The 27639-nt window shown below is 43.3% G+C and overlaps 1 protein-coding gene across 1 annotated transcript in view; it reads right to left on the reverse strand.

The window, feature by feature from the left end:
- Positions 1 to 27639, reverse strand: part of LOC135206463 (DNA polymerase alpha catalytic subunit-like) — a 92986-nt gene that overhangs the window by 13339 nt on the left and 52008 nt on the right. Inside the window, exon 3 of the mRNA XM_064237838.1 lies at positions 1121 to 1218. Within this exon, the coding sequence (XP_064093908.1) occupies positions 1126 to 1218 (93 nt within the window). The 3' untranslated portion in view covers positions 1121 to 1125. The remainder of the gene's footprint in view (positions 1 to 1120; positions 1219 to 27639) is intronic.

Below are 27639 nucleotides of genomic sequence, written 5' to 3' on the forward strand. Positions count from 1 at the left end.
ACACTGAAATACAAATTAAATTATGTAGCTCACACATAAAAATCAAACAAATCACCGATATCTGCAATTGGATAAAAAGTTATTATACAGAGTACTGAAGATAAAATATAACTGATATTATGCAAAATACAAATCATTACTATGCAGAAAGCATTACTAGAACATTAGCAACTAAAACATTTATCATTTTTAGTTTTATCTCATGCTTAAGAGCTTATTGTTAAACAGAGCAAGGATTCATAAATACAGACCATATCAGCTTACGCGGTTGCTAAGCAAAACAAAATTGTTATACAGACAAGACATAAAAGAAGTTTTTAAGAAAAATGACAGGTAATTAAGAATGGAGAGAATTAATCATGACAATAATGGGATAGCACCATCAAGGAAGAACCCATGTAAACCATACCTAAATCTTGTGTCTAAATGACCAATCACAAACACCAAGAAGCCTCAAACCACTTTAGTGAATTATAAATGCAGACAGCATGGCATGATCATATTTATTAGTCTCACTACTATGTTAAATTCCTGTTCAAGATTTACAAATGCATGTCATGCTCTCATCTTGAGGCTGGCACAAATAACTTACTTCCACTAATTAGTTTAGGTTTTATTAAGTTAATATTACACCAAAAATTTATAAACTCCTGAAAGATGTTAAACATCCACTTTTATCTATACTCTAATCAATGAAAATTACAAGAAATTTGTACAGATCAATTCAAAATCCAGAGAAAAATTAGCATGTCATGATGAAGTCCAAGCTAGAGCCAGCAATCCAGAAACTAATATATGGATAAATAAAATCTGAATGGTGGGATACCCAGAGATCTAAGCAGCACTGGTGTCAATTCTGAGTACTTTTTTTATTTCTTGGAGCATTATCCAAGAAAATTCACCCACCGTAAAGTTGGGTATATTTTATGATTAACAGGGTTGTGATGATTCAAATAAGGACTATAAATACAGCATGGTATTAACAACTGTGCTAAAGAGAAGCACCTTCATTAAATTAAAATACCAAATGTTTCTTCACCCTTTTGAATGCTGTACCTCAGGAAATACAGGCACTAACAGGTACAGTATTATAGATTTACTCATTGAAAAATATTACTACCATCATCAATAATCCAGTCCATCCTCTAGTCGATCTTGACGACGTTTGGAGTACTCGCGTTCATCTACCTCTTCATATACATTCACCACATCATTGACCTGTTAAGATTGCAGCATTAAGCTTCAAAAAACCTGATAACAAATCTACAAGATTCAAACTTGTGACCTTCACTGACAGTTGAATTATGCAAGACATCAGATACATATGACTTTTACAGCAACAATAAAATGGTTAAATTTGTCATGACTTATGTAAAAATATGGATTCATCAAACTCAGCCTTTAAACAAACATTCAATGACTTTAACTATGCTACAATAATCTCTCAGTTATCCAGAGTAAGAAACCCAAAAGGACAGTTGACAAGGTGAAATGCAAATAAAAGCAATGTTCTATACATACAAGCCTAAGTTAATTTACACCTACAGTTTAGCCCACCTTGGAATATACTTAGCTTATCCTACAAAAAAGACATGCTGAATTAATAGAAAACAGAATCTATTGAGGCAACAACATAACGCCAGGTTACCGAGAGCCCCAACATGATGTCACTTTGGCAGCTTGACTTCTCAACTGCACCAGTCTCACAGAGCAAGAACTATGTGGCATTTCTATATGTCCCTGTACCCTTTTATCAAAGGAGCATACAACTGTTTACACCTCCATCCACCCCCCAGCCAAAGTCCTTATATTACTCTTTCCTATCTGTGGCCCCAAGGACTCTGCACTCACCTCTTGTCCATAAGAACTCATATAGAGAGATGTGCAGTAATTTCATCGATATAAAATGCAGCAATTACACTAAAAGATATTACAGTTTCAATATATACGTATCTTCCTTGATGCAACAATGAAGCGGATTAAGACAATTAACAGAACGAACATTGGCTTAGCTGTGACTCCAGGCATCACCTAAGGTGCGCACCCCTCCCACTATATATTTTGCAAATGTAACTTCTGTCATTCACTACTTGATAAGGGTAGAAGTTAGTCCACTGAAATACAGTTTTAATTGCCTTTTATACTTGAGACACATCCTGTCATAAAGGAAGAATTTATTTACGTGTGTTTGTGTCAAGTATAAAAGGGCTAATACACTGAAGTTTAAAGCTAAGGACTATATTTCAATGACTGACTCCCACCCTTATCAAGTAGTGAATGACAGAAGCAGTTATATTTGCAAAATATATAGTGGGAGATATGGCCTTAGGTGTACATAGTCTTTTAATCCGGTTCATCGTTGCCTTAAGAAGATACTGTCTATATGGTCAGAGTCCCCAGGGCTCCATTAGAAAGGCCGATCCTATTGTCTTGTTGCTTTATCAGTGAAGCTTCTACCATCTGACATTTGTATCGACAGCTGCTTTTGATAAAATTTTAAGGTTGATTTTCAATCCATGGTATGGTTTGTGTTATTCATATGATGGAAAAATGATATTGTTATGATACAATAAAGTTTCATACATACTTACCTGGCAGATATATACATAGCTAAGACTCCGTCGTCCCCGACAGAAATTCAAATTTCGCGCCACTCGCTACAGGTAGGTCAGGTGATCTACCGGCCTGCCTGGGTGGCAGGACTAGGAACCATTCCCGTTTTCTATCATATTTTCTCTCTTCCACCTGTCTCCTTGTGGGGAGGCTGGGGGGTGGCTAATCGTATATAGTATCGGCCAGGTAAGTATGTATGAAACTTTATTGTATCATAACAAATCATTTTCATACAATCAAACTTACCGTCAGATATATACTAGCTGATTGGCACCCTTCGGTGGAGGGTAAGAGACAGCTATTTCTGGAATAGACAGGTAAACAACATATGTTGTAGGTACAAAAAACCTTGGTTCCTACCTGATAGGTGGTAGACTTTGTGGCTGTAGCCCAGGAGTCTGCATCACCTCAAGAAACTTTAGCGAGATATGTGATCTATGGCCAAGAGTTCTTGGGTCTGCCGAAGGGGTCTTATCCACTTACTCGGCAGAGCCTGAAAGGACTTTGTCAATGGGTGCTGATCCCACTTATATGACAACACACCTTATGAAGGAGCACACAACCAATCCCGACCACCTGATCCTAACCACCATGTTAGTATTAATAATTGCTCAGAGTTATCCCCAAACTCTTCACAACAACCATATCTCAAAACCAAATTACACACGCACACATCAATTTAAAAAAAAAATATGATACTCATCTACTAAAAGATATCACAAGAGTTCCTTATTGAACGAAAGTGACTGGCCGCCCGTGCGGCACCTGCACCTGCTCAGCAGGAAGTCTAGAACATATCTATTAGACTTATGCATCATTTAAAGGATTGGTGTTAGCTCCTGTACCCAGGATTGTGCCCGCAGACACGAAAGGACCTAAAGAAAAACATTCTCGTCTAGGTCACACGAACGTCCTTTAAATAGTGAGCAAAGCAAAACTGAATTACACCTCCAATATGTCGCTTCCAAGATATTCTTTAGTGACATATTTCTCTGAAGAGAGAGACGTAGCTACTGCTCTCACCTCATGAGCTATTACTCTAAGGAGTGTTTCAAAGAGTCATCCGTGCAAGCCTTATGAGAGTCGGTAATGACGTTCCTAACAAAAAAGGCTAAAGCCGTTTTGGACATAGGTCTTGAAGGATCCTTCACCGAGCACCAGAGACCTTGTCTAGAACCTCCCAACTGTTTCTTTCTCTGCATGTAAAACTTTAGAGCCCATACTGGGCAAAGAGACCTCTCAGTTTCCCTGCCGGCGAGACCCAATAAGCCTTTAACTTCGAAGTTTCTCGCCAGGGATTCGAAGGATTTTCATTCTTCGCCAGAAATAAAGCTTTGAATGAACAGATGGCTGAGTCTAGTTTGAATCCCACTTTATCACTAAGGGCATGCAGTTCACTAACTCTCTTAGCTGTCGCCAGTGACAAAAGAAACAAAAATTTTCTCGTTAGGTCACGAACGAGGCCATATGCAGAGGTTCGAATCTTCCCGAGGACAAGAACTCAGGACCACGTCGAGGTTCCAGTTAGGGGGAGATGTATTCTTAGACTTAATGGTCTCAAAGGATCTAATCAGATCGTGTAGATCTCTATATTTGCCAGATCTAGGCCTCTATTTCTAAGACGGCCGAAAGCATACTCCTATAGCCCTTTATAGTGGCTACGGAGAGACGAGATTCCTCTCTCAAGAATAACAGAAAGTCGGCGATTTCTGTTACAGAGGTACTGGAGGAGGACAACTTCTTCGACTTGCACCACCTTCTAAATACTTCCTACTTAGACGGTACTCGGATAGTGGAAGTTCTCCGGGCTCTAGCGATCGAGCTTGCAGCCTTGCGAGAAAAGCCTCTCGCTCTGACAAGTCTTTCGATAGTCGAAAGGCAGTCAGAGCGAGAGCGGGAGGTTTTGATAAAACCTCTCGAAGTGTGGTTGTCTGAGAAGATCCATCCTTTGTGGGAGGGATCTGGGGAAGTCTACCATCCACTCCAGCACCATCCGTGAACCACTCTTGAGCTGGCCAAAAGGGGGCTATCAGGGTCATTTTCGTCCCCTTCGATGTCACAAACTTCCTGAGCACTTTGCCCCCAGAATCTTGAATGGGGGAAATGCGTATACGTCTACATGAGACCAATCTAGAAGGAAGGCGTCTACTGTTAGAGCTCTGGGATCTTCTACTACTGAGCAAAAGACTTCCAGTCTTTTTGAGAGGAACGTGGCAAAGAGGTCCACATGAGGAGTCCCCCAAAGAGACCAGAGACTCCGACAAACTTCTGAGTGGAGGGTCCATTCGGTGTGAAGGACCTCGGTTCCCTCCTGCTCAGCCTGTCTGCCCTCACGTTCCTTACTCCTTGAACAAACCTCGTCAAGAGGGAGATGTTCCTCTGGGATGTCCATAAAAGAAGGTCTCTTGCGAGTTCGTATATGGCATACGAGTGTGTCCCTCCTTGCTTTCGAATGTAGGCCAGGGCGGTTGTGTTGTCCGCATTCACTTGGGTTGGACTACCGTTGTTCGTCACTAAAGGCTCGAAGCTCTTTAGGGCCAGGTGTACGGCAAACAGTTTCTTTGCAATTTATGTGCCAGGACACTTGAAGTGCATTCCAGGTGCCTGACACCTCTTTCTTTCCCAAGGTTGCTCCCCAACCTTTTTCGGACGCGTCGGAAAACAATACAATGGTTCGGGTTCTGAGTCTCTAGGAAGTACCTTTGTTCTCCTTCAGTGGAGGCAACCCCCATTCCAAGTGGCGTCTCATCATTACTGGAATGGGAAAACTGTCCGAAAGAAGTCCTGTCTTAATGTTCCCATTTCTGATCTTCTGAGGAAGAACTGAAGAGGACGGAGATAAAGTCTTCCTAGAGGAAAGAACTGTTCGAGCGAGGAAAGGGTCCCTAAAAGGCTCAACCATTCCCTCGCCAAAGTACGTTTTTTCCCTAAGAAGAGAGAGACTTTCTCTAAGCCTCTCGTTAGTCTCTCTTGAGAAGGAAATACTCGAAACCACGAGAATCCATCTGAATCCCCAGATAGACCAAGTTCTGGCTGGGATCAGTTGGGACTTCTCGAGGTTCACGAGTAATCCTAAGGTCTTGATCAGGTTTAGTGTCAAAGCAAGGTCCTCCAAACACTGTCTCTCTGATTTTGCTCTGATGAGCCAGTCGTCTAGGTACAAGAGAGATACTGATACCTTTCAGGTGAAGCCATCTCGCCACATTTTTCATCAGGCTTGTGAAGACCTGAGGAGCATGGAAGGCCGAAACACAAGGCCCTGAATTGGAAGATCCTTCCCCCCGTCATGAAATGGAGGTACTTCTTCGACGAAGGATGAATCGGGAACGTGAAAATAGGCATCTTGGAGATCCAGAGAAACCATCCAATCCCTTGGCGAAGAGCCGCAAGGACTGACGCAGAAGTCTCCATGGAGAACTTCTGTTTCTGAACAAATTTGTTCAGAGCGCTGACGTCTAGAACTGGTCTCCAGCCCACGAGGCTTTCACAACCAAGAAAAGGCGATTGTTAAAACCCTGGGGGAGCTTTGATCAGCACTAGTTCTATTGCTCTCTTGTCCCACATCTGATCCGCCATTTGTTGAAGAGTATCTTCAGCACAAGGGTCCTTGTAATTGGCGGACAATTCCCGCGGAGTTGAAGTCAGGGGAAGATGTCCAGGAAAGGAATGAGGTATCCTTTCTGTATCGATGAGTGTCCAGGCTTCCGCAAATCCCAGGAGCCTGGCACCTACTGGTGTTTGGAGGAATGCAGCTTCACTTTCCCCTTTTAAAGGGACGGAAAGAAGCTCTACCTCTCCTCTCAGTCGCTTTCCTTTTTGAGGGAGCTCTAGAGGAAGGACCTCCTCGAAAGGCTGCAGAGGCGTATTAGCACCTTTCTTCTCTCCCACCCCACTGGTTTTCTTTTTCCTGGACGACTGAAGGAGAAGATCCTGTGTCGCTTTCTCCATCAGCGAACGGGAAATGTCCCCTCACCCAACTGCGAAGGGAAACAAAAAGTCAGACCTGGGAGCGAATAACAATGCTGCCCTTTGAGAATGAGATACTGCTTTTGTCAGAAAAGCGCTAAAAACAGACTCTTCTTCAAGAGACGGCTCCAAATAAAGAAGACTTCCCCTGAGCCGTCCTGTACCGCCTTGTCAATACACGACAAGATCGAGAGAGTACGTCCAGATCGAGGTCTTCCGAGGCATTGGGCCTTCTTGCCCATCACCCCAAGGGACCAATCCAGGAAGTTGAAGACTTCCAAAACATGGAAGAGTCCCTTGAGGAGATGATCCAGCTCCGAAAGACCCCAAGTTATTCGTGCATTATGTAGCTATGTCTCCAGGATGCGTCTACCAGACTGGAAAAGTCAGCTTTCAGCCGAAGCTGGGAGAGAGACCCATATTCTCCCCAGTCTGGTACCAAATACCTCTCTTGCCCGTAAGTCTAGCGGAGGCATGCAGAACACAGTTCTAACCAACTCCTTTTTGGTTAGCATCCAGCTATCCAGAGACTGAAGACTCTCTTCATAGGAATCGTCGGCCTCATCTTCAGAAAAGACGACGACTTTGGCGTCTTGGAGCACGAAAAACAGGGAGCGTGGAGAAGGAGGAGCGGCAGGGGTCAAAAAAAGGAGGAATCTCCGTATTCCTGAAGAAGGAGATCTGTCAAAACTTGTAGTTAGTTACAGCCCTTCTCTGCCGTGAGTCTCGTCTTCTGAGTCTTCTTCCAAGAAGGATCAGAAGGAGAAATCAACTTCAAGTCTGGGTCTTTCCTCCCCAATTTCTCTCTCTGTGGGAGACAAACTCCTAATTGGAGAGGGGCTAAGAGCGTGTACGGAGCCCCTATGAATCAAGCAGACGTCTCGCACCTGGTTGGCTCCTCTCGCTTGGCTGGCGCCCTCGCGCCTGGCTGGTGCCTCGTGCCTTTCTGGCGCTTCATCCCTGTTTGGATGACGTTTGTCTGCTCCTCGCGCCTGGCTGAATCCTCGCAACTTGGCTGGCGCCTCGCGCTTGGCTGACGTCTCACGTCTGGCTAAATCCTCGCGCCTGTTAGGCTGCTCGCGCGTTGTCCGACGCTTCAATTCTATAAGACGCTTCTCGTCTGATAGAAAACTCGCGCTTGGATGGCGCCTCGCGCTTGTTTGGAGCTTTATAATCTGGCGTAAAAACTCAGTATCAGGAGACATCTCACACCTAGAAGACGCCTCACGTCTCACAGGAGCCTCACTCCTGGCGGGAGAAGGAAGACGAGACTTCTTGACAGGAAGCCTCACGTCCTTCCTACGAGGAGGATCCTTCGAAAGAACTCCTACCAAGGCGGATAACTGTTCTTGGACAGCCAAGAGAATCCTCTTGGAAGCCTCTCCGGCGTCCTCTTCAACGGGAGAGGGAGACCTCGAAGGAGTTTTGTCAAATCAGGAGACGTCAAAACCCTCTTAGCTTTCTTGATCGAGGGAGGCGCATCTTCAGAAAAGCTTTCAGGGCTAGAATCCAATACAGGTTCTTTCCAGTGCCTTTTCAGGGGCCTGGAAAGGTCCGAATCCTTCCACCCTCGTTTAGGTGAGGGAGAAGCGGACGAAGAGAAGCACTCTCGGAGGACGCTTTTTCTATAGAGATCCTGAGCAGTCTGTTGAGCTACAGAGCCTGCTGAAGGGACGCCTGACCGGGGAATTCTCCACAACCTCCGTAAGGCTTTCGACTTTTCTTCTCCTCTGGGCATGGGAGCCTGAAAAGAGGGTCTAGGCCTGGGAGCGTCGCACTGGGGGCACTCACTTTCACTCAATGTGTCACTATCACAATCCTTACCTTTCATGGCAGCCATTTTGGATTTAGGTCATCCCTCTGAAGTGTAGCTTTCGCAGATCAGCGATTTCTGAGGCCGAATCTGAATGCAAAGCTTGTGAGGGCCCTGATACAGAATTAGCATCATATGCATAGTTTAAAGAAGGGTTAGAATCGTTAAAAGGCTCAATAGGCCTTGTACTACCCGCACTCTTAGATGCACCCTTCTCACTCTATCCCTCTCTTAACTTCTTCAGATAAGAGGTTAGAGTCTTCCATTCCTCAACATTCAACCTCTCACACTCATGACAGGTGTTAGTCAAAGAACAGTCAAAACCTCTACATTTACGGCATACAGTGTGAGGATCAACCGAAGCCTTCGGTATCCTCACCTGCAGCCTACATTCACACACACTCTCACACAACCACTTGAATCAGACATTCTTGAAGCAAAAAAATGATATTGTCATGTTACAATAAAGTTTTATACATACTTACTGACAGATATATACTTAGCTATAGACTCCGTCGTCTCCGACAGAATTTCAAAATTTCGCGGCACACGCTACCGGTAGGTCAGGTGATCTACCGCCCTGCCCTGGGTGGCAGGACTAGGAACCATTCCCGTTTTCTAATCAGAATTCTTCTCTCTTCCACCTGTCTCCTGCGGGGAGGCTGGTGGGCCATTAATCGTATATATCTGTCAGGTAAGTATGTATAAAACTTTATTGTAACATGACAATATCATTTTTATACATTCAACTTCCCTGCCAGATATATACTTGCTATTAGCACCCATTGGTGGTGGGTAAGAGACAGCTAACTACTGTAAATAGACAGGTAAACAACATATGTTTGTAGGTATTAATAAACCTTGGTTCCTACCTTATTAGGCTGAAGACTTCGCGGCTACTGCCTTGGAGTCTGCTTAGCCTCAAGAGGCTCAGCGAGATATTGATCTATGGCTAAGAGTTCTTGTGGGTCTGCCAATGGGGTCTTATCCACTTACTCGGCAGAGCCTAAAGGCCTTTGTCATTGGGTGCTATTCCACTAACATGACAATACACCTTGTTCAAGGAGCACAAACACCGATCCCGATCACCTGATCCTAACATCCATGTTAGTTCTAAGATTGCAAGGAGTTATCCCCGAACTCCTTACAACAACCAAAAACTCGAAACATAATTACACTTGTTCATTTACAAAATATACAAAAAAAAAAAATTTTGTATCTCTACTAGCCATACATACCCTTTGATCCCCTACCAGCAATGACACTATGCTCCCGTGCGACATCAGTGAGCTGCTAATAGAAAACCAAGCACATATCTGACAAGAGGGTTTATGTACGATAAAACACAATATTTAAGGATCAGTCTTTGCTCCAAGACCCAGCACTGTATCTGCTGATACAAATGGACCTAGAGAGAAGCACTTCTCATAGGTCACTCTCACATCCTTCAGATAATGAGATGGCAAACACTGGAATTGCACCTCCAATATGTAGTCTCAATGATATTTTTGAGAGACTATTCTTTTGGAACGCCAAGGACGTTGACTACTGCTCTCACTCATGGGTCTTGACCTTTAGAAGACCGAAGGATTCCTCCGAGCAGTTCTTGTGAGCATCCGTAATTACGCTTCTCACAAAGAAAGCCAAGGCGTTCTTGGACATGAGTCTTTTGGGGTTCTTCACCGCCCACCAAAGACCTTGTTGACAAGCTCCCATCTGTCTCTTCTCTCTAAATAATATTTAAGAGCTCTCACTGGACAGAGAGACCTCTCTATCTCTCTGCCTCGAGGTTAGATAGGCCTTTTACCTCAAAACTTCTGGGCCACGGTTTTGACGGTTTTCGTTCTTTGCCAGAAACATTGTCTGGAAAGAACAGATGGCAGCATCTCCTTTGAACCCCACTGTGGAATCTAGAGCGTGCAATTTGCTCGTCCTCTTGGCTGTAGCGAGAGACACCAGGAATAAGCATTTCCTAGTGACGTCGCGGAAGGAAGCCAGATGTAAAGGCTCGAATTTGATCCGATGAAAGGAATTTCAGTACCACGTCTAGATTCCAACTAGGTGTTCTAGGAGTAGCTGCCTTTGAAGTTTCAAAGGATCTAATTAGATCGTGTAGATCTTTGTTGCTTGCAATATCTAGCCCTCGATTCCTAAATACTGAAGACAGCATGCTTCTGTATCCCTTTATTGTTGAGACAGAAAGGTGTGATTCCTCTCTCAGAAAGAGGAGGAAATCGGCAATATTCATATAGAGGTACTGGAGGAGGACAGCTTCTGACTCTTACACCACCTCCTAAAGACTTCCCACTTTGATTGTATATTCTTCTCGTCGAAGCTCTGCGGGCTCTAGCGATAGAGCCCGCAGCCTTGCGAGAAAAGCCCCTCGCTCTGACAAGTCTTTCGATAGTCGAAAGGCAGTCGAGCGAGAACTGGGAGGTTGTGATGAAAACCTCTCGAAGTCTGAGTAGATCTGGTCTGTTTGGAAGAGATCTGGGGAAGTCCACTATCCACTCCAGTACCTCTGTGAACCATTCCTGGCTGGCCAAAATGGGGCTATTAGCGTCAACTTCGTGTTCTTCGAAGCTACGAACTTCCTGAGCACTTCCCCCAGGATCTTGAACGGGGGAAAGGCGTATGCGTCCACACCCGACCAATCCAGGAGAAACGCGTCTATTGCGAAGGCTCTCGGATCTTCCACTAGAGAGCAAAAGATCTCTATTCTTTTGGAGAGGAACGTCGCAAACAGGTCTATGTGAGGTCTCCCCCACAGGGACCAAAGACTTCGACACACTTCTTCGTGTAGAGTCCATTCTGTGGGAAGGACCTGACCTATTCCTCCTGCTCAGTCTGTCCCGCTCTCACATTCTTGATGCCTGAACAAATCTTGTGAGGAGAGTTATGCCTCTTTCTTCTGTCCAGGTTAACAGGTGTCTTGTTAACTGAAAGAGGGGAGAAAGAGTGCGTGCCTCCTTGCTTGCGTATGTAAGCCAGAGCCGTGGTGTTGTCCGAGTTTATCTGTATCACCCGCCTCTGACTATCTCTTCGAAGAACTTTAAGGCTAGGTGTATGGCCACTAGTTCCTTGCAATTGATGTGCCAGGACACCTGTTCCTTTGTCCAGGTGCCTGACACCTCCCTTGCTCCTAACGTCGCTCCCCATCCCGACTCCGAAGCGTCGGCATATAACACTTGGTCTGGGTTCTGCAGGGCAAGCGATACGCCTTCGTTCTTTTGAAGAGGAAGGATCCACCACTTCAAATGATCTTTTACCTCTTGTGGAAGCGGGAAGATGTCGAGAGTTGTCCCGTCTTCCAACTCCACACCCCTTTCAGGAAAAACTGAAGAGGGCGAAGGTGAAGCCTACCCAGAGAGAAGAACTTTTCTAGTGAGGACAGGGTCCCTAAAAGGCTCAGATAATCCCTCGCTGAACTGTTCTTTCTCTCTAAGAAGCTCGAGATTTTCGACAAACCTCGAGTGATTCTTTCTCGCGAAGGAAATACTCGAAAACCCCGAGAATCCATCTGAATCCCCAGATAGACCAAGCTCTGGCTGGGGATCAGCTGCGACTTCTCGAGGTTCACGAGTAATCCCAGCGATTCTATCATGTTCCTTGTTACTGATAAGTCCTCCAAGCACTGAATCTCCAACTTGCCCTGATCAGCCAGTCGTCCAAGTAGAGGGAGATGTTTATTCCCTCTAGGTGAAGCCATCTTGCCACATTCGCCATCAGGTTGGTGAATACTTGCGCAGCTGTAGACAGACCGAAGCACAGAGCCTGAATTGAAAAATCTTGTCTCCTATTACAAACGAAGATATTTCTTAGACAAATGGTGAATGGGAACGTGGAAAATATGCATCTTGCAAGTCAGAGAGACCAATCCAATCTCCTGGGAGCGAAGAGCCGACATTACTGTGAAGCGGACGTTTCCATGCGAAACTTCTTTTTCTTGAACAAAGCGATTCAGAGCGCTTACGTCCAGAACTGGTCTCCACCCCCCCGATGCCTTGGTACTAGAAAAAGGCGATTGTAAAATCCCGGGGAGTGTGGATCCTGCACAAGTTCGATGGCCTCCTTTTCCCACATTTTGTTCCACCATTTGAAGGAGAGTCTTTCTCATTACAGGGTCTCTGTACCTCGCTGACAGTTCCCGAGGGCGTAGATGTTAGGGGAGGGCTGTTCTCGAAGGGGATTACATATCCCTTCTTTAGGACCGACACTGACCAAGGGTCGGCTCCCCTTTTTGCCCATACTCCTGCAAAGTTCAGGAGTCTGGCGCCACTGGTGCTTGAAGGAGCAAACAAGTCATTTGGTTTTCTGGGGAAAGGCTAAAGGAAGACCGTTCCTCTCTTGTCAGAGCTCTTCTTTCTGGCAGGGGGACGAGCCGCTGTACTCACGAAAGGGCTGCTGAGGAGACGAGAGTCCTTCTTAATCGCCGACACTACAGGGCGTCCTTTCTTGGACGTTTGTGTTAGTAGATCTTGTGTCGCCTTCTCAGTTAGCGAGCGAGATATATCCTTCACTAACTGAGAAGGAAACAGATGATCCGATAGAGGGGCGAACATAAAGCAGTCCTCTGGCTCGAGAAAGAAACCCCTTTTGATAATAGGGATCCATATACTGATCTCTTTTTAGGAGACCAGCAGCCACCAAAAAGGGAAGCCACTTCTCCCGAACCGTCCTGTACTGCCTTGTCCATGCAAGACAGGACGCTATGGAGAATCTCTGGGTTTTTAAGAAACTCCGGATCTTTAGATTTGTTGGCCAGAACTCCGAGTGACCAATCCAGAAAGTTGAACACCTCTAAAGTGACAAAAAGTCCCTTTAGAAAGTGGTTCAACACCGAAGTGCTCCACGTCGCTCTGACCGATCTAAGGAGTGACGTCTAGAGGGCCTCCACTAAATTGTTGGAAAAGTCCGCATCTGCAGAGGCAGGCAGAGAAAGACCCATAGTCTCTCCTGTCCCATACCAAATACCTCTCTTCCATGTAGTTTGGAAGGAGGCATGCAGAATAACCGTCTTTCCTAACTCTTTCTTCTTGTCCAATCCAAGAATCTAAAGAATGGAGTGCCTTCTTCATCGATATTGCAGGCTTCATTTTCAAAAAAGGAGGCCGAAGATTTTGCCGTAGCCGAGCTCGAAAAAGAGAGAACGAGAGAAGGAGGAGCCGCCGGACTAAGAGAATCTCCAAACTCTTGAAGCAATAATGAGGCTAGACCTTATAACTCGAGAGTCCCTCATTAGCAGGGAGGTTCGTCATCAGACAACTCGTCTAAACCTCGATCAGACGAAGGAGAAAAGTTCACGTTTGGAGGGAGAGTCCTTCCAAGACCCTCCTACGCTCTGAAGGAGAGGAGCTCCTATTTGGAGAAGAGTCATAAATTCCAGGAACGAGTCTCGACTCCTGCCTCCTGGCTCTTGACTCTTGCCTCCTGACTCCTGCCTCTTGGCTCCTGACTCCTGCCTCCTGACTCCGGACTCCTGCCTCCTTGATCCGGACTCTGGCTCCGGATCCTGCCTTTGGATCGGGCTCTGGATTCCTGACTCTGCTCCTGCATCCTGGTCCTGGCTCTGCCTCCTGGACTCCACACCTGCCTCCTGCCTGGATGACTCTTCCCCCTCTGACTCTGCCTCCTTGACTCTCCTCCGGCTCTTGGCTCCTGCCTCCTGGGTTGGAACCTGGGGTGACTCCTCACTCCTGGCCGGTGCCAGAGTCGTGATAGGTTCATCCAGGTTCGTACAGGAAACCTCACCTCGAGCAGGAGTATCGATCCTGGCGGCAGATACCATCCATACCTCTGGAGGATCTTTTGATCGGAAGGGAAGTCTTTCCTTTTCTAGGAGGCTCCTTTGACAGAACTCCTACAAAAGACGAAATCTGCTCGTTGCATCGCCATCATTGAATCTCTTCGTAACCTCCTCTTTATCCTCTTCGAGGAGGGGAGGAGGAGGGGAGGAGTCCATAGCCTCCACCTCCTGCCTCCTTCTCACTCTGGTTGAAAGAATGGCTCTTCTTGCCTTCTTCACTCCGAGGGAGACTCCCTAGGGAAGTTTCTGGGCTCGAATCAATAGTCGGAGCCTTCCAACTCCTCTTGAGTGGCCGAGATCGATCTGAATCCCTCCAATCACATCTCGGAGATGAAGATCCCAACGACGAAAAACACTCACGCAGGACGCTTTTACAATAGCGATCCTTGGCAGTCTGGGGTGTCACAGAAACCGCCAAAGGGACACCTGATCGGTGGGGATTCTCCACAACCTCCTTTCGGTTTTCGACATTCCTTCTCCTCCTGGGCATGTGAGCTTGGAAGAGGTCTAGACCTAGGAGCGTTGCTGAGCCGACCAGATGCCTCCTCCACTACACTGGGGACACTCATATCACTGTCCACTGAATAATCACTAGCCTTACCTTGTATGGCAGCCATTTTGTTTTCCATCAACTTGAAGGCTGCTTTTAGATCCGCAAGTTCTTTCGCTGAATCTACAGGTTCTGCAATAGGAGAAGGGGCTGCAATGGAAGGAGAAGTAGCAATACTTACCCTTGGGGAAGATCCCAAGCTAGGAATTAGTTCAGATCTCGAACTACTTAAACTTCTATAAGAAGCCTTCCTCACTCTTTCTCTCTCTAACTTTTTTAAATAATTAGTTAGATTCTTCCATTCGTTCTCACTCAAATTCTCACATTCCTTACAGTATTAGTAAAAGAACATTCATACTCCCTGCAACCCTTGCATACCGTGTGAGGGTCTTACTGAAGCTTTCGGCAACCTCACCTTACAGCCTACATTCACACAACGTCTCACAACCATTCCAGAGTCAGACATTTTTAAAGAAAAAATCCAAAATCAAGTCCACAAAACAGTCCACAAAAGCGTATGCCAATCCAACAATCCAGATACGTCACCAAAAGTCGGTCAAGAAGATCAATTGCCGGTGAAAAAAGAAAAACCAATCGAGAGGAACCAACAAACAAATGTTGATGGCCTGGGCGACAGAAGAATTCTGATTAGAAAACGGGAATGGTTCCTAGTCCTGCCACCCAGGGCAGGGCGGTAGATCACCTGACCTACCGGTAGCGTGTGCCGCGAAATTTGAAATTCTGTCGGAGACGACGGAGTCTATAGCTAAGTATATATCTGGCAGGGAAGTTGAATGTATAAAAAAATCAAAAGCAAGTACAAATCCAGTCCACAGTAGCGAATGCCAAAAACAACGATCAGGTACGTCACCAAAAAGTCCAATAAAGATGATCAATTGCCTTGAAAAGCGAATTCCAGTCAGGAGGTAGTAACAATAATGTTGATACCACTGGCGACAGAGAAAATATGATAGAAAACAGGAATGGTTCCTAGTCCTGCCACCAGGGCAGGCCGGTAGATCACCTGACCTACCTGTAGCGAGTGGCGCAAAATTTGAATTCTGTCGGGGATGACGGAGTCTTAGCTAGTATATATATGACAGGTAAGTTGATTGTATGAAATTACTGAACTATATTGTCCATATCTAACTGAGCGCTTATGTTCAAAATCTTTACGAGAGAGCTTTTCCTGTTGAAACCAAGTATGACTTATCATAATCCCTACAGGGGATTTCATAGACTCATATGTCCTTAAAAACTGATTTCTGCTGAACGTTAATTAAGGATTTCTCCATTGTATTTGGATAAGCGAAGATGAAAGGGTTGGGTTGGCCTCTTGGTTTGTGTGATCTCTTGTAAATTATCCATGTGCGGGATTAGATGATTTTGTTTGAAATTTTTCCTTTTCTTTGTTTTCTGTAGGTTTGTAAAAAATGCTCTTTGCTTTATGTAGGGCTTTTTCTGCTGTGTGTGCTTGGGTATTTTAACAAGAAATTATGATTTCTGATTTTTTTCAGGTTTTTTCTGAGAAAATCTGGTGAGCAAATTCTCAGGGCTCTAAGAGATAAGTTACTTCCTATGTCTAGTTTAACTGAAATGTCATGATAGCTGTAAAAATGTATGTATGAAAGTGAGAATGTCACTTCCCGAAGACTGAATATGTAGTTGTTATTAGTTCTGATGATTAAGACATCTAAAAAGGGGATTTGGTTATTGTTTTCCCATTCTACTTTGAATTTTATGCTCAGGACCAAGGAATTTAATTTTGTAGAAAGACATCAAAATCGCCCCACTTGCTTTTCCAGTATGTTAAGATGTCGTCTACATAAAGCAAAATCATATCAGCAAGTTTGATAGGGTTTATAATTAGTTTCAAAATATTCCATATATGAGTTTGCTAACGCAGGACTGAGCGGACTCCCATACTGCAACCGAATTTTTGATGTTATTAGTGGCGCAGAGCTCTACAAGTTGCATTATTTTATTCAAATTCTATGGGGAAGTGGTCAGCAAATGGCTCAAATTTATTTTTGAGGAACGTTAATACATCTTTTTTGGGTACTTTTGTGAAAAGGGAGTCTACGTCTAGGCTGATTAGTTTTATGTTATGACAGGAATATTGCCAACTTACATTGTGCAAAAGTCTTACTAGGGAAGACTTGCAACAGTTTAGGTTCGTCCTCCATTCCATCACTATTACCAGATGATGGTAGATTGGTTACTGGTCCTAGGGAAAAGGCTGGGACTGCTTCATCAAGCTTTTGAAGCTAAGCAATCAACTGAGATTGTTCCTCTCCCTGATAAGTATCCTGAACCCCTTACAAAATTTACATTTTGCTCCAGGATGTTAAGAAAATTCTGGATAATCTTGATAGCTGGGGTGAGAAGACCCTGATGGTCTCTGCTTTGTTTTTTTGTTTTAAAAATTTCTAGTGTGTTGTCTCCTAAGTTTAGTTGCAGATGAGCGTAAGCTTAGCAATTCAGTGCCTGTTCCAAAGATTGGTATATATGCTGACTGCTGTAACTACAGGACCAATCTATTCTCCCTGTGCTCTCCAGTCCCTGAATAACTTATTTTCAAGAAACTATACACTTAACCCCAGCTGTCGTGTCTAATTGGTGCCGCTATCGACACACTATAGCAGAACTGAAGAACTTGAAGGGAAAAATTCTAGTTGGTTCCGCCCCGACCACAAATTTTCCTCCTAAGTCACCAATATTTCTCCTTTTATCTTCACCATTTTTACCTTTTTTAACAAATCAGTGTTGTTAATAGAAAAACATATCAAGGCTATAAAAAGTAAAATTAAACATTTCATTTACCATTTTGAGGATGATGAGGGCTTAAGTGGGTTAGAGAGGGGGTCCGAGGCTGCTCAGTCTTCAGTAGCATCAAATTGCAAAAGTCAGGTTCTTGCGCTTCTTCACTTCTCTCTTCGGTGCCATTTTATTACGCTCACCAATTGTAAGGGGTGGGTTGAAGTGTTACTGGCCATTATGTAACACTTTCACAAAAAAATATTGCTGCTATCACATGACACACACACACACACACACACAGTACACCGTATGGTAACATGTACAGTACTAGTGACTTGTAAACAAACCTCCACTAATCAGCGTGGCGCTGCCACCATGACGTCAAGGCCCGTGATAGCTGCCGATTTGGTGTTGCGATAAGCAAGTTGGGGGTGGGGGAGCTTTTGAAGCTACGCGATAGCGGCAAAATACTATAGACGATACCGGGGGGTTAGTAAGTGTAAAGATGGTTGAATCTAAAGGACTGTTAGCTAATAGTCAATATGCATACAGGAAGCAGCTGAGTATCTGCAATGCTCTTTTCGACTTAACATGACCTTTGCAAGGAAACCTTGTTAAGGGTGGGTTTTGTGAGCAGAGTAATTCTGATAGATTTAGTGCCACTTTCAATTAGTAAATCACAAGGCACTTACTTATAAACTTCAGAATCTTGGACTGGCTGGATACGTTTTACGATTACTTCAAGATTTCCTTACAGGTAGGCAGCAGTGAGTTGCTGTGGACAGGGTCTTTAGTGAACGAAGACCTGTGTGTCTGGAGTTCCACAGGGAAGTGTTCTTGGTCCACTGTTATTTTCAGTGTACATATACAAGTGACATGGTTGTTGTTCTGGAAAACAAATTGTTCAGTATGCTGATGATGCAACACTGTGGTGCAGTAGTCTCCACTTTTGAGAATTGAAGCTGCCCTCAGCCTCAATCAGGACACTGACCAGATCAGGGAATGGTGTAGTTAGTGGGGTATGGGGCTGAACTCCAGTAAAACAAAAACACCATTGATTGACAGATCTCACAGACAAAACTCAACATCAGGAGAATCGAGGTGCACTCAAGAGTAAGAGTGGGATTCTGACGGTTCTGTTTCTCTGCCAGAAATTCCAGTTAAGACTAGAGAAAACTCAATCAATCGTTCATAGTAAAAATAAAAAAAAAAAATCTCTTTGCTTATGTCAGAGTGTTAAAGTAAAAAATGTAACAACTGTTGGTAATGTCTAAAAGAATATCTTAGTCTAGGGTTATTACTGGCATATGTGAGAAGGTTCTGTACTCCCTGGGATACATCCTGAAAATCAACTCCTGGTCCCCTGGGCAGGCTCCCTCAATACATCCTGAAAAACAATCCTGGTCCCCCGGGCAGGCTCCCTGTATTGGTAATTGCTTCATAGCAAAGAGAGTAAAAGGAAAGGAGAACGCATTTCGAGAAGTTCGGCCAGCAAGGAGGCGGTTAGCGCATTGTGTTGGAGGTGCCTGTTATCATAATGGTTCTAGAATCGGCAGGAGTGTTGTGGGAACTAGTCTGGGACGTGAGAAACGCCGCGATTTCTGATGCAATACCTCATCTAGATTCATCTAAGAAGTTTCTAGAAATCCCTGGAGTCTGTGAAGTTCACCGTAGGCTCCGCCCCCAGAGTTCCTTATAAATACGACGGTCGTAGCAGGAGAAAGCAGAGATCGTAAAAAATAAAAAAGAGACTCCAGTTAGTCACAGAGAGATATCCTCAGTAAGAGCCACAGATCAGATATCAGTGAGAGATCAGCAGCAGCAGAGATTATCCAAGTGAGAGACTAGAGACGAAGGATCAGAAAACAAGTTGCATGAGAGTTGGTTGAATACTGGTCTAGTCGTCTTCAGGATGTGGGCGACCGTGTTATCTCTACGTTGAGCAGACTTCAGAAGAAGAAAAGGTCCTGCTCGAGAAGGTGGGGAGTTTCTGCCTTACAAGTAGACTATTTTCTGCAATACGGAGTCAAGAGGATGTCTGCAAGCACCGTTTTCCTTTTTGAGAAAGCCATCGCTCCAAATGCCAAATTGAACTAGCAAGTATTTGAATTGCCACCTCACGTTCCCCCAGTACATGCAGTGTAAGATTCTATCTTTTTTATGTAAATAGGAGATACCATTCTGCATTTACCTGATGTTAGTAAGCTTGTAAATAAACCTTTGTTGTAGTTAGTTTCTTTCTATATTCGCATCCCCAGTTTCAAACTGTGTGTGAAATTTTTTTTTTTTTTTATTATTTCATATCGAACCTGAAGCGGACCTCTCTCAGAGGCCGTAACATTGTGGCGACCTTGCTTAGGCTATCAACACTTTCAAACTGTGTTTGAAACAGGGAGAATATAGAAAGAAACCAGAATGAGTGAGATGGTGAAAAGAGTTTGAGTCAGGCAAGCTCCTAGTCTAGAGGGGAATGATCTCCATGAGTTTGTTGAGAAGAAAGAGAAAGCATGAGAGAGATGAGAGAGCGGCTGAGAGAGAGGAAAGAGCGGCTGAGAGGGAAGTGCAGCAAGCAAGAGAAATGTTGGTAATGCAGCAGGAAGAAAAAGAAAAAGTACGTATGCAAGAGCAGGAGGAGAGAGAGAAGAGCGTATGCATGTTGGAAATTGCTTCGGTTAAGGGAAAGTACTCGTAAACAGTCGGATCAGGCCTGGAGAATGAAAACGGAGCTGATACGTTAGGTATGAGTGCAGTCGCTAAAATTAGTACCAAAGTTTGATGAGGAGGATGTCATGACATATTTCATGTGTTTTGATAAGTTAATGGAACGAGTAGGTTCTCCTAAAGAAACGTGGACTTTATATTTGCAGTCAGTTTTGAGTGGTAGGGTGCTTACTGTGTATAGTTGCATGTCTAAGGAGGAATGTGATATTACGATATCGTGAAAGAAACTGTTCTTAGCGTTGTACAGGCTAGTACCGGAGGCATACCGCAAGAAAATTTAGAAATTTGAGAAAGGATGAAAATTACGTATGTAGAATAACGTAATATTTTTTTTGATTGGTTAACTTCTGCTAAAGTTAAGGATTTTGACGGTTTGAAGAACTTAGTGTTATTAGAAAACTTCAAAGATAACGTATCCCTTAAGATTAAACTTTATGTAGAGGATAGACGAGAAGTATCTTTTGCAGGAGCAAATAGGCTAGCTGACGAATATAGTCTAACTCATAATTTGAGTGTTAGTAAGAAAACGAAACGATCCTTCGTCTGGTAGAGTACAAAGCATAAAGGTTTCAGTCCTAGTAATAGCAATGCGAGTAAAAGTGACTATAACTGTTTATACATGCGGAAAACCTGTCATGCGTCTAAGGTTTGTTAAGAGTAAAGTGGCTCTAGTGGCTCAGAATAAACTTGTTTCCGATGTAAAGGAAAAGGGCATTTAGCGAGAAATTATGCAGTAGAAAGGAAGGACGGTAAGAAACAGTGTCTCTAGTTAACCTTTCGTCAAGTAGGAATGAGTGATGAGATAAACTAAGAAATTTTTGGTGAATTTCTGTCAGAAGGCGTAGTTTCCTCTCTTGGAGGAGTAGATTCGAGAGAAGTAGTCTTGCTTCGAGCCACAGGCGCTGCTGTTTCACTGATTTTAAGAGTGTGTGTGCCGAACAGGGCAGAAACTAATGTGGAAGAGAAAGTCATGTTAGGTGGATTTCCTAACACTTGTGTTCTTTGTCCTTTGTTGAAGTTGAATTTACAAAGTCAGGTAGTGTCAGAAGTGAAACTTGCAGTTGTGGACAGTTTGCCCGTCGAAGGCGTTGACATTATTGTCGGTAATGACTTAGCTTTTTCCAAGAATGTGAATCCTGTTGTGAGGAATATTCCAGTGCCTGAAATGGTAGTAACTGGGTCGGGTTTAGATACAGACATAGACTACGGTCATAATATGTTTGTGGATTCGAACGTGAGTAAGTTCGTGGATTTGAGCGAGAGTAAGTTCGTGGATCGAATTCGAACATGAGTGAGTTCGCGGATTCGAACGAGTGTATACAGGTAGCGAGGTTGATCTTGGCATGAGTGTGGCTGAGAGACCTAACTCTACCGTTGACAGTGATAGCCAAAGGGAAGGCGTAGCTGTCAAGAGTAACGTCGTAAATATACCTGTATCTAGAACTAGTTACGGTGATTGAATTAGGCTCTAACGTTTTGGATAAGGATGAGCTAGTCAAGTTGCAGAGAGAGGATGAGACACTAAACCGAAATTTTGAATGTGAGCTGGATGATGATCTCGATGAGTGTGTAAGGAAACGTTTTGTGTAAAGGATGAAGTTATGTGTCATGTTTGTCCTAAGTCAGGTAGTGAAGGGGAATCACAGAAAAATTCGTAGTTTCTAGGAAGCTTCATGAATTAATTTGAAGTTAGCACACGATGAGCAAGGACATTTAGGAATAAATAAAACTTTCAAGTGTATAGTAGGGCGTACTTTTGGCCTAAAATGAGAAGTGACGTGAAGAGGTATGTTTTAAGCTGTCATGAATATCAAATTGCTGGGAAACCGATTCAAGTATTCCCAGAGTTCCGTTGTGCAATATTCCTTCAGTAGGCGAATCTTTGAGAATGTAGGTATCGATATGGTCGGACCTTTGCCTAGAAGTAAGGGTAGAGAAGATGCACAACTAATCTAGAGTATTATAAAAACAATTTAAGAGAGTGTGAACTAGCGGAGGAGAACGGAAGCGCTTGGCACATAGCGAAAGAAAACGCGAGGAAGGAAATCAAGGGGAAATTAAAGGGAAACTTGATCTTAGAGCAAAAGAGAGAAGTTTGTGTGTAGAGATAAAGTTTTAGTACTAGTCTCGAGAGAAAGTCCCTTTTTATCATATATTTCGAAGGTCCTTTTTCAGTGTTAGAGTAGAGGGGAAAGTACATTATAGAATTAATGTGGGTAAGAGTAGAGCAAAGTCAGTGACTGTAAACTTGCTTCAGAATTATAAAGAACGCCCCGTGCCATGGCCGCCGCCCGTGCCCTTGGTAATTGTGCCCCAGAAAGAGAAATTAGTTTTGAGAAAGACGCAAGAGGTATCTTAGTCTTTCAAAGTTTTAATCAGAGTTCAGAAAACAGAAAAAAGTAAGAGAGAAGGATAATGTATAGCAGATAACCTCTCTAAGAGTTTTCACAAAATGAGTAGCCTAAAGACCGTTTACTGTTATCGCACGAGTGAGTGTGTGAGTGGGGAAGTGTGCGGGTTTGACTGGATTAAAGCTTTATGCAGAATTGTTTCCCCTGTGTTTAATTCTTCTTTCTCTTTAGAAAAAAATAAAAATCAGTTGATTTCATTTTTTTTCTCTTTCGGGGGGGGGCGTGTGATGGTAATTGCTTCATAGCAAAGAAAGTAAAAGGAAAGGAGAACGCATTTTCGAGAAGTTCGGCAGCAAGGAGGCGTTAGCGCATTGTGTTGGAGGTGCTGTTATCATGATGGTTCTAGAATCGGCAGGAGTGTTGTGGAACTCGTCGGGATGTGAGAAACGCCGCGATTTCTGATGCAATACCTCATCTAGATTCATCTAAGAAGTTCTAGAAAATCCCTGGAGTCTGTGAAGTTCGCCGTAGGCTCCGCCCCAGAGTGCCGTATAAAATACGACGGTCGTAGCAGGAGAAAGCAGAGATCGTAAAAGAGAGACTCCCAGTTAGTCACAGAGAGAGATCCTCAGTAAGAGCCACAGATCAGATTATCAGTGAGAGATCAGCAGCAGCAGAGATTATCCGTGAGAGACTAGAGACGAAGGATCAGAAAACAAGTTGCATGGAGAGTTGGTGGATACTGGTCTAGTCGTCTTCAGTAGTGGGCGACCGTGCTATCTGTACGTTGAGCAGACTTCAGAGGAGAAAAGGTCCTGCTAGAGGTTTTGGGGAGTTCCTGCCTTACAAGTAGACTATTTTCTGCAATACGGAGTCAAGAGGACGTCTGGCCAATCACCGTTTTCCTTTTGAGAAGCCATCGCTCCAAATTGCCAAATTGACTAGCAAGTATTTGAATTGCCTCACTGTTCCCCCAGTACATGCAGTGTAGATTCTATCTTCTTATGTAAATAGGAGATACCATTCTGCATTTACCTAGTTAGTAAGCTTTGTAAACATACCTTTGTTGTGTTAAGTGTTTCTTTCTATATTCGTATCCCCAGTTTCAACTGTTGGTGTTGAAATTTTTTTTTTTTATTATTTCATATCGAACCTGAAGCGGACCACTCTCAGAGGCCGTACACTCCCTCAGCCAGAACAAGAGTGAGTAGTAGTCTAAGACCAGTCTCATGAGAGGGACCTCTTCCGGACAAGTAAAATTTGGACAACTGGCACAGGTCCGACTGAAAAATCAGGTCTTGGGGAGAAGACAGTGGAGCTCAGATAAGATGCCCTGTCCCTGCTGGTCTTATTGGACAGGCAAAGTTCATAATCAGAAAAGAAAACGGAAAGCAGAGCACAGACTCGAGAGAAGGCCTATGTCATAGTTATTGAAGTCTAAACACCCGAATTGGCAGACTCTGTCTCATGAGACAAGTCTGAGGTATCTTCCAGAGTCTGTAAGTGGACATGAAAATGCAGTATCCTAATAACTAGGAACTCCATTCAAGCACCCCAGAGAATGGATGACAGGACTGTATGGTTCGTCTCCAAAAACCAAACAAATTTGTTGAACATCGTACACGCAGAAAACTAAATGGACCAGTTGTCGACCCTGTCGATACATGACAGCCACTGACACATCGCCATCAGGGACTTGAAAACACTTGTACAGAATAAAAAATATATGCAGCACTGTACTTGGGTTAAACTAATATGTGACATGTTTAAATGAAACTTGGAAAGCCCATAAGACCCACTAAAGCCTAGCCATTGGATAAAAAAGGTGGTTCTAGTAATAACTTCTGCTTGCAGTGAAACACAATTGCTCTAAAAAATCTTTCAAAAAAAACTACTTCATTCATGTGGTAGCCTAGTACAGCTAGAAAGAGCCTGAGCGGACCTGAACAGGAGTCGGACGCTCGGGATTTGGTGCCAAGCCCCCAAAAGCTAGTGCCAGCAACTGAAGATGATCAGACGCTACTGAAAGGATTCGTGGAATTCCTTTAGTCTGGAGCCCAAGACTATCCGTAAAAGAGCACTCTGGAGGAAGATATCATCAATCCAAAAGACAAACTGACTGAGCATATATAAACTTCTAAAAGTAGCTGTGGATTCTCTTGTTAGATAGCTGAGGCTGGCATTACCTTGCAAAATCTCCTGTCTTCTTAGAGCCCTGCTCCTGATGTTAAGACAAAAAAAATCTAACTCCCAAATATTGCACAAGAATTTCAACATCAAGAGGGAGTAACAGACGGAAAATCATTTGCCTTGCTCCCTAAAAAACCATAGTCAGGCTCCCAACTCCCTGTAGAGGTGACAGCTTTCTTCAACAAGCTCATAAATTTGTCTACCAATGTCCCTGTTTGCAAAGACCAGTGCTTTGAGACACTGAATAAAGACACATAAGGGCACAATTTGGCCTGTTTGGGAGTCTAGGCAAAGCCAGAACAGATAAAAAATAGGCAAACCTGCCTGAGCAATTTTGACAGGGTGCTATCGAGCACTGTTGAACGCTTTGTCACTATCGGGCGCTTTTGCGGGAGTTCAGGTGCTAGCGGCCGCTATTGGAAGCTTGGGCACTAACAGCGATCCATTGGAAGTTCGGGTGGTTAGTGCCCGTTCTCAGAAGCTCAGGCACTAGCAGCCGCTCTCGGAAGCTCAGATGCTCATGTTCCGCTCTGAAATTGCTCCTCTTCAACACAGATTCACAAGAAAAATCACCATCGGTGTGTTGTTTACACTGGAATATCACTAGAATAGAGCACATCTCTTTGAACACTTTTCCAATGGTGTCCATCGACACCTGCGGACAGCAGGTTCTCATGTCCACAGGTTCGACTGAGGGGCAGCTATCTGGGGGTAAATCCCTTCAGACCCCTCCCATGGATGGACAGTATGTCTCCTTCCTGGTTTAGGACAGTCAGACAGGGAGTGGGATTAGAAGAACAAGACAGGGCCAGACAGCAAACCTCCACCTTTACACATCCAGTAAGATGCCTTACAGTGGCTGTCTGTGTCAACACCTGAGACTGGCACAGGCTCGACTGAGGGGATTGGCATAGGGAGGGGGAGAGAAAGTTGTGGTGTCAGGAGTGCTAGTAGCATAATTAACGACAATGAATTTTTCACAATACAGGCAGTCCCCGGTTTATTGGCGGCGGGGTTCCATTCTCGGCAGGGTGCTGATAAGCAAAAACAGCCATTAACCGGTTAATGGCACCTTTGTTAGGTATGTTATGGCACCATTAATTATTATTGGCACCTTATGGCACCAGTACCTGAAACCTGGCCAGTTTAGTGCCATAAAACTGAATCGCCATTAACCCTCTTACGACGAAGCGGTAAAAAAAAAATTGTCTCCCGTGTGCCGGAGGTATTTCAGAGTGAGCGCGGAAGCGGAAAAAATATTTTTTCAAAAAAATCACAGCGTGCTTAGTTTTCAAGATTAAGAGTTCATTTTTGGCTTCTTTTTTGTCATTGGCTGAAGCTTAGTATTGCAACCATCAGAAATGAAAAAATTATCAGTATCATATATAAAATAATGAGATATATGATACGCAAAAACGAAATTTCATATATAATTGTATTCAAATCGCGCTGTGCGCAAAACGGTTAAAGGTAGTGCGCAAAACGGTTAAAGGTAACAAGTTACTTTTTTTTTCGTTGTAATTTACACTAAATTGCGATCATTTGGTATATAACACACCTTTTAAAACGATAAAAGCAACACAGAGAAATATTATCACAAAAATAATGCATGAATTCGTAACGCGCTGACGTAAACAAATATTTTTTTCAAAAATTCACCATACATCTAAATATTGTCCTAGAGACTTCCAATTTCTTTCAAAATGAAGACAATGATTGAATATTACTATACTGTACGAGTATTAGCTTACAATTGCAGTTTTTGACCATATCTGACAAGTTAAAGTTGACCGAATGTCGAATTTTTTTATTCATATATTTTTTATAAGCAATTATATCAGAAATAAGAAAAGCTACAACCTTCAAATATTTTTAGTTTGTTTATTCTACATGAAATTGCGCACATTTTCATATATAAAACTCTATGAAATGGCTAATATGAAACGGAAGCAAATATTCCGAGAATGGGACGTACGCATTTCAGAGATTTGTGGCGGAGAATCCGCTCGCGGAGGGAAGGAAAGATTTTTTTTTTAAATTCACATAAATCTAAATATTTTGCTAGAGACTCCGAATTTGTTTCAAGATGAAGATAAATGACTGAATATTACTAGACTGTAAGAGTTTTAGCTTACAATTGTGTTTTTTTCGACCATTTCGGTAGAGTCAAGTTGACCGAAACGTGTGGTTTTTTTTCTATTTATCGTGATTTATATGCAAATATTTCAAAAATGAGAAAAGCTACAACCTTCAATTATTTTTAGTTGTATTCTACATAAAATTGCGCACATTTTCATATATAAAACTTTATGTAACAGCTAATTTAAAATGGTGCAAACATTACCACAATCGCACGTATGATTTTTTCGGAAGAGTTACCACTCGGACGTAAAGAAAATGTTATTTTTTTCATAAATTCACCATAAATCGAAATATTGTGCTAGACTTCCAATTTGTTGCAAAATGAAGGTAAATGCTTGAATATTTACTAGAATATAAGCGTTTTAGCTTACAATTGCATTTTCGACCATTTCAGCTAGAGTCAAAGTTGACCGAAGGGTGAAATTTTGGCAATTATCGTTTATTTTATATGAAAATATCTCAAAACTGATAAAAGCTACCAACCATGGGTTGTTTTTAGTTGTATTGTGCATGAAATTGTGCACATTTCCATATATAAAACTTTATATAACGGCTAATTTTAAAATGGTGCAAACATTACCACAATCGCATGTATGATTTTTTTCGGAAGAGTTACCGCGCGGACATAAGCAAAAAGTTTTATCATAAATTAACCATAAATCGAAATATTGTGCTAGAGACTTCCAATTAGTTACAAAAATGATATTGTTATAATACAATAAAGTTT

The sequence above is a fragment of the Macrobrachium nipponense genome, chromosome 31 (assembly GCF_015104395.2).
Source record: "Macrobrachium nipponense isolate FS-2020 chromosome 31, ASM1510439v2, whole genome shotgun sequence".
Classification (NCBI taxonomy): Eukaryota; Metazoa; Arthropoda; class Malacostraca; order Decapoda; family Palaemonidae; genus Macrobrachium; species Macrobrachium nipponense.